The sequence below is a fragment of the Garra rufa genome, chromosome 17 (genome assembly GCF_049309525.1).
Source record: "Garra rufa chromosome 17, GarRuf1.0, whole genome shotgun sequence".
In the NCBI taxonomy this organism is placed as follows: domain Eukaryota; kingdom Metazoa; phylum Chordata; class Actinopteri; order Cypriniformes; family Cyprinidae; genus Garra; species Garra rufa.
This window is the reverse complement of record NC_133377.1, coordinates 11,478,911-11,491,993: the sequence shown is the minus strand read 5'-3', so window position 1 is coordinate 11,491,993 and position 13,083 is coordinate 11,478,911. Positions and strand designations below refer to the sequence as shown.

Genomic DNA, 13,083 nt, shown 5'->3' with positions numbered 1-13,083 from the left:
CTGTGTCTCCAAGGTAACGGGGCAAGTATAGTAACAGGAAATAAATAGTAATAATTGGATCTGTGACAACTATGATAGAATGAGTCATTGAGAGGACCTCGAGCAGCGGAAAGACTTTGCCACCTGTCTGCTTGGCATATGAGATGCTGTTACTGTAACACGGTTATGTGGAAACATGGGCAGGTTAATGGGGGAAGGAAGAGACAAGACAAATAGAGAGAAGCCTATGAAGCTGAACCTGTCACAAGTCATCTGATCTAGATAAAAGATTGGTAATATTTTTGTTTCCTTGTGCTAGTCCCAGGATGAATAAACAAACACATACATATAACAGTAAGACATTTTATATGTATAGAAAACAAGAACATAAAATTATATCAAATTTAATATAGTCAACTTTAGGCTTGGTACCTGTAGGAATTTCAATGTCCTCAAAGCTAAGAGATGTGGACTAAAGCCACAAACCTTAAATCTGTACATTTTAAAAACAACTTATTAAATGGAAATTTCACTTTTAGTAAATTATTTACTTTTTAAAGCTTTTTTAGAAACAACATTACAATGGAAATTTCTCTTTTAGTGAGTTCTTTCCTTTGTTAAGGTTTTTTGGTCTATCTTTATATAAGAGTAAGACATTTTGTACAGAAAACATCAATATGTATGTCTACGAAACAAGCATTAAATTTTGTTTCATATAATTTAATATAGTTGCCTTTAAGCTTGGCAGGAATATCAATGGACTCAAATCTAAGAGATGTGGACTAAAGCCACAAAACTACAATTTTACAATACAATGAAAAAATAAATGAATGAAGGAATCAATATTTTAAAAACAACTTATTAAATGGAAATTTCACTTTTAATAAATCCCTTCTTGTTTTTTTAAGTTATTAGTTTATTCATCAATGCAAAAAATCCTCTTCAGTGATCAGTATTTTTAGTGTATTTTCATAGAAGAATAATGCCTTTTAAATGTAAGAACAAATAAAAAAAAATACATCTTTTTAAAATTGATTTTAAATTTCTTTTTTAGTGAGTTCTTTCCTTTGTAAAGGTTTTAGGAGGGATGCATTTTTATTGCATTTATTGTTTATTTAGTACTGACCTGAATAAGATAAAGATGTTTACATATAGTCCACAAGAGAAAATAATAGTTGAATTTATAAAAATGAATCTGTTCAAAAGTTTACATCCCCTTGATTCTTAATATTGTGTTCTCACCTGAATGCTCCACAGCTGTGTTTTTTTTTTTTTTTTTTTTGATAGTTGTTCATGAGTCCCTTGTTTGTCCTGAACAGTTAAACTGCCTGCTGCTCTTTAGGAAAATCTTTCAGGTCCCACAAATTCTTTGCTTTTTCAGCATTTTTGGAATCCTTTCCAACAATGACTGTATGATTTTGAGATCCATCCTTTTACACTGAGGATAACTAATATGCAACTATATACTCATATGCAACTATTACAGAAGGTTCAAATGCTCACAAAAGCTCCAGAAAGTAAAATGATGCATTAAGAGCCGGGGGTGAAAACTTTTGAACAAAATGAAGATGTGTACATTTTTCTTATTTTGCCTAAATATCACATTTTCTTCATTTAGTGCTGCCCTTCAGAGGTTACAGAAGATAGTTACATGTTTCCCAGAAGGCAAAATAAGTTAAATTTACCCTGATCTTCAAATTTCAAAAGTTTCCATGTATATAAAACAGACATTAAATTATATAAAAATTGAATATAGTTAACTTTAGGCTTGGCAGGAATACATATCAATGGTCTCCAAGCTAGGAGAAGGGGACTAAAGCCACATAACAAAAATTTTACAATACTTAGTTTATCTCATGTAGCAAACATATTCAATCTGTTATACAAAAAGATTAATAAAAATAATATCTTTTACTCTCTTTTTTCTATTTCTAATATGCATCAGGTTTTGAGTTATTGACTGTGCATTGGAGCCAGATAAGCACTATCCCGTATTCCTCTGAAATAGGTGATCTTCCACTGAAGATCTCCCCTGTCGTTTTTGTTATTTGAAACCTGAATTCCACTCTATGGTTCCTCTTAACTGTTATCGGAAAGATAGGGTGTTTGCTTAAAACAAAGCACAGAACACTTAAGTCGTTTGATATCATGCCGCCTGATCCTGCTTGTGCAAACAGACTTTGGCAAGGCTCCAGTAACCCACCAACAGTGCTAAATTGCTCCACTAACAGGGCCATTTTAAAGCTTTGAGAAAGTACTCAAGCTCTTTGTGTAAAATGAAAGGATGGCAAGGGCATTACGCATATGTAGACTGGATTTACAGGTAGAACCGATTATGCATTCCAGAAGAAGTGTACTATGGAAGTGAAAATGCAAATCATACGCACTAGGGCTATTATAAGTAACTAAAACTATGTGCTAAATTAAAACTACTAAAAAACCTTCTTAATGATTTTGACTTTATTGACAAAATATTTCAACTTTATTATTGCAATTTCAACTTTACTCTCAAAATATTTCAACTTTATTCTCATAATTGTGACGTTAATCTCATAATATTTTAACCTTATTGTTGGAACTTTGACTTTATTCTCAAAATATTTCAACTTTATTCTTGTAATTTCGACTTTATCCTCAAACTATTTCCACATTTTCTTGAAATTTTAACTTTATTCTCAAAATATTTAAATTCCTCTCATAATTCTGACTATTCTCAAATATTTTGACTTTATTCTTGTACTGCTACAATATTTTTCATAAATTACAACTTTATTCTCAAAATATTTCAACTGTATTCTTGTCATTTCGACTTTATTCACAAAACTTAATTTTTATTCCTACAATTTCAACTTTATTTTCAAAATATTTCAACTTTATTCTCATAATTTTGACTTTATTCCCAAAATATTTCAACTTTATTTTCATAATTTTGACTTTATTCTCAAAATATTTCGACTTTATTCTAATCATTTTGACTTTATTCCCAAATTATTTCAACTTTATTTTTGCAATTTGTACTTTATTCTCAAAATATTTTAACTTTATTCGAACAATTTTGACTTTAATCTCAAAATATTTTGACTTTATACTGATAATTTTGATATTATTTTCAAAATATTTCCACTTTATTCTCGACATTTCGACTTTATTCCCAAAATATTTCAACTTTATTCTTGAAATTTTTACTTTATTTTTAAAATAGTTCAACTTTATTCTCGTAAATTTGACTTTAATCTCAAAATATTTTAACTTTATTCTCGCAATTTTGACTTTATTCTTGCAATTTAGACTTCATTCTCAAAATACTTTAACTTTATTTTCATAATTTTGACTTTATTCTCAAAATATTTTGATTTTATTCTCATAATTTTGACTTTATTTTCAAAATATTTTGACTTTATTCTCATATTGCTACAACTTTATTCTCGCAATTTTGACTTATTCCCAAAAACTTTCGATTTCATAATTTTTACACTTTTTTTTCTGACTGTTCATACTTTTTAATGCTATGAACCCTCAAATATGATGATCTATTTATGGACCCATAAATATATAGATATAAAACTTTATTCAATTTTTTTAAATAAAATATATCTTGTGGACCCCAGTTTGAAAACCCAGTTGGGCCGCTTTTTCACAGCTGATGTCTAACCTAGCAAATTCTGTACTAAAAGACAGGATGTCATCATATCATGGCACACTTATATAACTTGCAGGGTCAGTGGACCACATTTGCAGAACAGGCTGAAAAATAAATGATGTGGCTCAGAGAGTATCGCTTAGTGCTGCCGCAGCCTCCTCGCCCCCTTGACCTGGTCAAGAATCTGGAAAAACACAAGCTTTAACAGATTAATAACATGCGTCATTATCGAAAATGCTAGACACAGGGTGAATATTTTAGCACATCTGTCCAGCAGGTATGTCTTCCATTAACCTCGATCTCAGGATGATCCTCCAACCCTGTTTTCACTGCATGCTTTTCATTTTTCTCTGCTTCACGTTCTTCTTCATCATCACTGATTAGGATTAGAAATTAATCTGTTACACTTTGATGAGATTATGGGCCAGCTGTGTCGTGATTTTCCGTTGATAGAAAGAGTCCGAGTTTAATCTGGCTCACATGAATGGAAGCGCTTCCGTTTCTCTCCTCGCATCGATTCGCCCCCTAGCGTTAAAAACGGCGATTCGCGGGATCCCGAGACGTCACATTTTGCAAGTCTCCTCGGTTACTCGAGTGATGTCACAGCCTCGCCTCCACAACCACGTGTTCCGTATAAAAATACCAGCCCACGGCTCGCGGGGAAAGACAGTAGCTCTGACCGCCTGACAGCCGGCATCAGAACCCATAGTGCGCTCCGACAAGCCGCTCGCTGCTGGGAGATCAGCGCTTTGCAATAAAAAGGAAGGAATACATTCCTCCTGTGGATTTATACTTATTATAATAGTGATGGCAGTTACTCAGGCTGGATGTGACTTGACATACTGCAAGATGAGGGGGATCGTGTCCGTTCTTACCGGTACGTCTCAACAGATTTGAGTTACTCTGGTCTCTATAATAGATTTCGTTCATTTGCGTATGCTTTTGTGGGAAAAAGATGAAATATCAAATCTAAAAAAAAACTGCAATGAAAAATAGTTGTCTTTAGAAGTGCAAAACGTTTTGTTTTTAAATATAACGTGTTGTTATTCAACAAAATTGAGCTTTTCTGGTGTCTATAATAGATTTTGTTAATTTGCATATGCTTTTGGGGGGAATAGATGCAATGCTAAATATTTTTAAAGATGCAATGAGAAATAGTTGTCTTTAAATGTGTAAAACGTTTTGTTTTTAGATATAACTTATTATTATTCAACAGATTGAGTTTTTCTTGTGTCTATAATCGATTTCGTTCATTTGCATATGCTTTTGAGGGGGAACGTGGCAATATATATAACGTTAATATTTAAAAAATGCAAAAAGAGAAATAGATCAAATTAATGATTCAATTAAAAAAATCGTGTTTAAACATTTTTACATTGTTACATATGCATATAATTAATTATGAGGCTCTATGTGAGTGATAGAAATTATGTCATGTCGTTTTTGATATATAGCAGATATCACAGCTACATACAGTGAGCAATGCGGACTGTTGTGTAACACAGCGTTCTTGACATTAAACCAATTCACACGGATCCTCGAATCCCAGCATTCATAAAACACGTTTTCTAGCACAGACTCGACGTGCAAATGAATATTTCACCGATAACCTTTAAGATTTCGACGGGTTTCCCATCACATAGTTGCCAGTTCATTCAGTTCACATTCTGGGTGTCAGTGACGTCAGCTGTGGATTTCCTTCTGACGTAAATGACTGTTATTTTCTTTTCTGTTTCAGCTTTTATTAAAGAAAGAAAGATGGGCTTGAACGACTTCATCCAGAAGCTTGCTTCCAACCCTCCCATTTGTCAACAGTAAGTATCCCAATGTTTACGGAAATAAACAGTTGCATGATGCTTTTACAATTACATGCAGATGTGTGAAGCTAAACGTCAACAAATAAGAGCATAGATGATATCTGTGAGAAAGCAGTTCAGGACAGTTCCAGCATTCATTCATAAAGGCAACTCTGTGACCTGTGTATTTATAACACAGCTTCATTGAGGTGACTGTACTAGGGATGTAATCCCATCATCTGAGTTTAGCTGTACACTCGGCTAATTGTGTAGGTTAATCTGTACCGGCAAGATAAAACCAAGCACCAGAATAGTGCTCCACAGAAAGCAGCTGCTCAGGCCGCCGCTTGGCCGCAGTAAGCACCTTTGAGAAAATCCCAAATGTCCCCTAGACGAGGATAAGGTCCTAATTCAATTAAGTGCGGCCCATTTGGTCTCAGAGTCATTAAGGTCGGACCAGCGGAAAATTTCTCACCGCGTCATCTCCAGCCTCCATATGCTCCACAAATTGAGGATGTTAAGGTTGTGTAAACCTTTTCAAGCTCTCAATAGTCTAAAAGTCAACATTTTGGGGAGGGAGGGAGTTTTTATGAAGGTATTACTATTTGATTATAGTTTAGTAAATGCATCTAATCTAGTAATATTGTGCTAATAACAGTTGTCAAAAAGAAACAGCCCCTCATAAACTTCACCAACACTGCCATCTATCTGCCTCCTAAGGCATTACAAGAAATAACTGATTTGAAGGAATGTTCTGGATTTCCATTTACAAAACAAACATTTTGACTCATTTTGAAACAAATCCACTTATTGGAAGTATGTTGGTCAACCGTTGCATAATCATGGTCCAGACTTCCATTGTTTTACGAGCCGTGGGTCTTCAACTCTCTGAAACTAAATCCATAATTTTTCAATCTCTTTTCCTTAGTGCTGAGGTTGGATCCTTCTTAAAAATCGATGAGAACCAGAATGAGGAGCTGGAGGAGAATCACCTGTGTTTGACCAATCCCAGGAGCTCTTTGGCTGAGGAGACTCAGTACGTAGCTACTCTTCGTTCGTTCATTCGTTTAATTGGATTTCAGTCAGTCAGTCTGCTTGTTGTTTTGTTTGCATTGCTAATGTTGTTTAATTTCCTTAACAGGATCAAACCTTCAGATTTCGACTACTTAAAGATCATCGGAAAGGGGAGCTTTGGAAAGGTGGGCACAACCAGCTTTTAAACAGTCAAGATGTTAACACTTATGGCACATTTCTAAACTGAGAATGCTAACGGTATCAAAATCCACAGGTTCTGCTTGCGCGGCATAAGGAAAACGAACAATACTATGCTGTGAAGGTCCTGCAGAAGAAAATCATTATGAAAAAGAAAGAGGTAAGACCTAAAACAGTGTGCACAGTGATGCAAAAGCACTTTGCATCAACTGCAGTGTATTAACAATCACACTTACTATGTTTTTCAGCAAAAGCATATCATGGCAGAAAGGAGTGTATTAATGAAAAATATCAAGCATCCATTCCTGGTGGGGCTGCACTTCTCTTTCCAAACCACAGACAAACTGTATTTCGTACTAGACTACGTCAATGGAGGCGAGGTGAGTAAACAATGCATTCATACTGTATTCTCATTAAGCCTAAAAGAGGCCGCACCTTTGCTCAAAATAGCTGACTAACCTAATGAACTCCTGGTATGTTTTTATTTTCTCCTGCAGCTGTTCTACCACCTCCAGCGTGAGAGGGTGTTTCTGGAGCCCAGGGCGAGGTTTTATGCTGCTGAAATTGCTAGTGCACTCGGTTACCTTCACTCACTGCATATAGTTTACAGGTATGTGATTGGCCCCCTAGTGGAGAAGTAGTTGAACTGTGTCCTTGACAATGGGTTTTTAACGATTTCTTTCAATTTTTACAGAGACTTAAAGCCAGAGAACATCCTTTTGGACTCTCAGGGCCACATTGTGTTGACAGATTTTGGTCTATGCAAAGAGGGACTGGAACCTAACGGCACAACCACGACATTCTGTGGAACTCCTGAGGTAAAGAAGTGTCCTACGTTTACTTAAAGTTTAGCGAGTTGCATTTAATATGCATTTAAACTATACTCAAATATATTTAATTGGTTAACATGCAAATACGTGCCCTTTTAAAGTGTATTACTTTTTAAACTTATACTAACACAAGACGGTTTGTCTAGTTTAGACAAGGAGCTGTTTTATTCAGTGTTTTGATATCATTCTTTCTTTTTTAACAGTATTTGGCTCCTGAGGTGCTTCAGAAACAGGCATATGATCGTACAGTCGACTGGTGGTGCTTGGGATCAGTGCTGTTTGAGATGCTATATGGCCTGGTGAGAAGACTTCTCAAGTCTTTTGCCTCAAAAATGACTTTTTCCTTCTCAAAATTAAGTGTTTTTGCAGTGATGCCATGGAAGAACCATTTTTGGTTCTCCAAAGAACCTTTCAGTGAACAGTTTTTAAAAGAACATTTTAAAAATCTAAAGAACCTTTTCTGCATTTGAAAAGTTCTATGGATGTTCAAGGTTCTTCATGGAACCAATAATGCCAAAGATCCTTTATTTTTAAGAGTGTAGATACATTTGGCAAACAATGTGAATTAATCTTTCTGTCTCTGTTTTCTAGCCTCCATTCTACAGTCGCAACACAGCCGAGATGTACAACAACATTCTTCACAAGCCTCTAGTCCTGAAGCCTAATGTGTCCAACTCTGGCCGGGACCTGTTGGAGGGTTTGCTCCACAAGGATCGTACCAAGAGACTTGGGTCCAAAGATGATTTTGTAAGTGGAACAACATATGGATGTCACATGCATGAAGTGTTTTTTTTTACTGAGATCGCAGATTCTTATACAAAGTTTTGCTTATTTGTAGCTGGAAATGAAGTTCCACAGCTTTTTCTCTCCCATCAACTGGGACGACCTCATGGCCAAAAAGATCATACCTCCTTTCATTCCTACAGTGGTAAGTTGACTCTTTACCTGCATGGTTAGACATAGTTAATGCCAAATTAGAAGTACTTCAAAGTACATTTTAAATTTTTTCAGAATTTTTGTAGTGCCTTAAAGGAGACGTTCACTTCCAGAACAAAAATTTACAGATAATGTACTCACATTGTCATCCAAGATGTTCATGTCTTTCTTTCTTCAGTCGTAAAGAAATTATGTTTTTGGAGGAAAACATTTCAGGATTTTTCTCCATATAGTGGACTTCTGTGGTGCCAGAGTTTGAACTTCCAAAATGCAGTTTAAATGCGGCTTCAAACGTCCCAAATGCGGTTGTAAGTGATCCCAGCCGAGGAAGAAAGGTCTTATCTAGCGAAATAATCTGTTTTAATACAATTTCTTTACATTTTAATCTCAAACGCTTGTCTTGTCTTGTCTTGCTCTGCTTGAGCTCCCATCTTATTTTCTCTCTCAACTTCAAAAATGATTTCAAAATCATCCTACATCGCTGCAAAAGTAACGACCCAGTGTTTGCAATGTGAACATTCAAAGAAGATCAAATAAAAAGGTTAAACAGCATTGTAAGATGATTTTGAAGTTAAGGGAGAAAATTGGATGGGAATTTTTCGACATGCCCTGTCTTGAACCGGAAAAAAACTACGTTTAGGCAGAGCAAGACAAGTCAAGCGTTTGAGTTTAAAGGAACACTCCACTTTTTTTTGGAAATGGGCTCATTAATATGGACGCAGCAGGTGCAGTAATATCACGCAGCACATGTGCAAATGCTAACCTAGCTTGGAACTAATTTCAGGCGCTGCGTGATATTACTCCGCCTGCTGCGTCCATATTACAGCAGCAAACTTCCTTGACTATTACGCCGGAATGGGAGTGTAGTTCCTAATCTTATCGGCCTAGAAAATCGCAGCTTTACATTTTCCGCTGGTTTTAGTACACGATATAACTGCAGAAGAGTCAAGTTTTAAATAGGACAAATATCGGAACTCGTTGGTCATTTTTGAACACAATGCTATTGGTCTAATAGGATTTAATGATCTATGCTAAGCTATGCTAAAAGTGATATTGCCAGAACAGGAGAACGGCTGAATGGATTTCAAAATGGTAAAACTCAACTTGTTGGAGAATGAGCCTATTTCCAAAAAAAAGTGGAGTGTTCCTTTAGTATATAAATTGTAATAAAGAAAAAAGATAAGACCCTTCTTCCTCAGCTGGGATCATTTACAGCCACATTTGGGATCATTTGATGCTGCATTTTGGAAGTTCAAACTCGGGGCACCATAGAAATCCACTAAATGGAGTAAAATCCTGAAATGTTTTCCTCAAAAAACATAATTTCTTTACGACTGAAGAAAGAAAGATATGAACATCTTGGAAGACAAGGGGGTGAAGATATTATCTGCACATTTTTGTTCTGAGAGTGAACTTTTCCTTTAAAGAAATACTTGATTATAATAACTTTAGTGTGTTCGATATTACATTTGTTCGGTATTGTAACTATATTCCAATTTTATCAATAAAAAGGTGTCAATTAAAATACATGACATACAAATTTCAACAGAAATAACATTAAAGTACATCTTAGCATCCTTGTCAATATCTGTAGTAGTAGTTTTATATCACTTAAGAGTAATATTTCTGATTAGATATGTAATAAATTCTCTCTCTATTAAATCTACAGAGTGGTCCTACTGATCTCCGGCACTTTGACCCAGAGTTCACCCACTTACCCGTGTCCACCTCCCTATGCAACACTGATAACCTGCACGTGACCAGCAGCGTCCGGGAGGCAGCCGGAGCCTTCCCAGGCTTTTCTTACGGTCCCCCAGCTGACCATGCCTTCCAGTAACGGCTTCCATGACCCTCCAGAACTCCATTCCAGCATCACTAGACGCATCAAGAAGAAGGACCACGGTGTGGGACATTTAGCTCTTCCGGTTTCTTTGCATGCATGACCTCGGACATCATGCGTGACCAAGAGGAATGTGGGATGTTACTACAGTAACAACTTCCAGAAAGGATGCAATGTGTGCCAATGGATGCAGAAAGGACCTGAGCTCCTTCAGAGAGAGCTTAGAAGTGCCTGAGAGTTTAACTGTTGATCTGTGGAGCAGGCAAATTTACAGAACAGACAATGGCTTGCCGGAGACGAAGGCACCAGCTACTGGGCGAAATGCCTTTTGTGATCTCTTACATTTGATCAAAAAATGTCTTTGGATGATGTTTTATTTAATTGTATTTTTCATGCATCATTGCACAGTGGAGGTAAAGGATCAAGAGAAGTACAAAATGCACGGATGGTCTGAACAAGGGGGTTATTATATCAACCCCCGTTAGTAGGAGAGGATACACAGGCTCAAATATCAATATACATTTGTTATCTTCTTCCTATTGACAAATGTTAATTTAATAACTGCATTATTTATCATACTGCATTATATTAGTGTGGTTCCGACTCGAAACTTCCTCAAAAGCTCCGTTTAGGTTTATATTAGACGGAAGATTAGTTCTGCAAGGCTTTTAGCTGTGATTATTTGTCTGAATGAGTAGAAGACATCCTGTGTTCCTCCTAAAATGAATATTTTGTCTTACAAGTACTTTCTTTCCTTTTTTCTCTCTCTCCAATGCCAGCACTTTTACACAAAATGCCAGACACTGTGTTTCCTGGGAAGGCAATTTTAGTAGTCGCACATTCTGTTATCATACATTTAGTGAGATGTATGTATGTTTTATCTTAAGCGATTGCTGTCTATTGCAAACACAGCATGTCGATTAGATTGTATTGAAACCTTTGCATCATGTACCGAAGTCATGCAGTAGCCCAGAAGGAACTGTGTCTTTTTTTGTTCAAACTGTGCCTGTCCAGCTAATTTATGTACGTTGTGATACATTTCCATGTGTGTCTATCATTCCTGTCTGCATCGCTCTGGGTTTGACAGGGACATGGAATGCTGTGCAATAGAAAAGGTGACTTGATAGAGATGTGAACAATTTGTCGTGGGACGATTGAGCGGCATCGACTTAATGAAGGAGAGGGGTTTGGATGCCCTCATGAAAACGCATCCCTGTTTTAACTGTAATATATTTCATATCATTGGACCAATAATGCGCTATATACGTTGTTCTTTAGATAACTGCAAACATGGCAATATGGATAAAGTTTATTTTCTTCCATTTTTGGAAGTTATTCATATATTGTTTTATATTTTTCCATGTATATTTATTTACATGTGTATATTTTACCTAATGATCAGAGTATTAAATTCTTAGAATAATGAAATGTTGAGAATGATCTATATGAATGCAAAATAAAATGTAAAAATGAATACGTCTTGGTGTATTTACTCCTTATTCTAGTTGTGATGTTTAATTTGTTCATACAGTGAAGGGGTTTGGAAAAAGGAAGGATGGATGAATTATTTTATACTGTATATACATAAAACATCTAGTTGGAGATATGAAGATGTAGGTTTGAGATGTGTAAGTTTTAGTCTTTAAATCTTGTTTGCAATGCATAAAGACAAAAATTTCTCTATGGCTCTGGTTTGATGCAAACATACAGCGTTTTGCTGTAAATTTCAAATATAAAAAGGCGGGATTATCTTCAACGGTCGACATTCGGGAGCAGCAAGAAGAACCATTCACAGCTGTGGTAAGTGATTTATTTGTGTTTTATTTTTCATATTTCGTAACTGTATTTATATGTATATATGTATATTAAGGTGTCATAAACACCGCGGTACCGCAGATTAACGAATCCTCCGTCCGCGGAGCGCGAGAGAGTCTTGTCCGGGGATTCGGCAGCGCGGTCACGGGAAGATTTTACACATTCCCCGGCCTTGTATCGGCTATAGGCGTGACATCTTTGTGTTCCTATGTTAAGAATTACAAGCTTTATTGGCAAAAGATGTGATTCACGGCATCGTCGTGCTGATGAGCAAAGGTAATATTTGCATTCTAACAATCTGAGTACCTGCATTTAACATGTGAGTTAGATAGGATAGAATATGTTTTTAAACTCCAGAAGAGAGACATTTTTTTAGGGAGAATAATTCAGATGTACAAAAGCTAAAACTAATGTGAATTACATATGTGACCCTGGACCACAAAACCAGTCATAAGGTTAAATTTGACAAAACTGAGATTTATACATCATATGAAAGCTCAATAAATAAGCTTTCTATTAATGTATGGTTTGTTAGGATAGGACAATATTTGACTGAGATACATCTATTTGAAATCAGAAATCTGAGGATGCAAAAAAATCAAAAAGACTGAGAAAATCACCTTTAAAGTTGTACAAATTAGGTTCTTAACAATGCATATTACAAATCAAAAATTACATTTTGATATGTTTACAGTAGGAATTTTACAAAAAATCTTCATGGAACATGAACTTTACTTAATTTCTTAATGATTTTTGGCATAAAAGAAAAATCAAAAATTTTGACCCATGCAATGTATTTTTGGCTATTGCTACAAATATACCCCAGCGACTTAAGACTGATTTTGTGGTCCAGGGTCACATATTGTCTGCTTCCTGACTGTTTTGTAGATATTTATCCTGAGAGAAACAAAGAAGTTGAAAGGAAAAGACCCATCTAAAACGACAGGACACAGGGGAAACCAGCAGAAGTGAACCCAAGTTACCAGTCTTCTTTGCAATGTGAAGGATTTTCAGCAGAATTACTGACATATAAGT

The 13,083-nt window shown here is 35.7% G+C and overlaps 1 protein-coding gene across 1 annotated transcript; it reads left to right on the top strand.

Moving 5' to 3' along the window:
- The first annotated feature begins 4,298 nt into the window (after positions 1 to 4,298).
- On the top strand, positions 4,299 to 11,618 carry LOC141289533 (serine/threonine-protein kinase Sgk1-like). The gene is made up of 12 exons (XM_073821646.1): positions 4,299 to 4,496; positions 5,358 to 5,433; positions 6,344 to 6,451; positions 6,557 to 6,614; positions 6,704 to 6,787; positions 6,876 to 7,007; positions 7,125 to 7,237; positions 7,322 to 7,445; positions 7,661 to 7,756; positions 8,049 to 8,204; positions 8,296 to 8,385; positions 10,063 to 11,618. Exons 1-12 carry the CDS (start codon positions 4,427 to 4,429, stop codon positions 10,228 to 10,230), a joined length of 1,275 nt encoding a protein of 424 aa, XP_073677747.1. The 5' UTR covers positions 4,299 to 4,426; the 3' UTR covers positions 10,231 to 11,618.
- Positions 11,619 to 13,083: the final 1,465 nt, after the last annotated feature.

Coding starts and splice junctions, on each gene's coding strand:
- LOC141289533 (XM_073821646.1), top strand. CDS start 4,427: ATGGCAGTTACTCAGGCTGGATGTGACTTGACATACTGCAAGATGAGG. Junction 5,434..6,343: donor AACCCTCCCATTTGTCAACA/GTAAGTATCCCA, acceptor TCTTTTCCTTAG/TGCTGAGGTTGGATCCTTCT. Junction 8,205..8,295: donor TTGGGTCCAAAGATGATTTT/GTAAGTGGAACA, acceptor GCTTATTTGTAG/CTGGAAATGAAGTTCCACAG.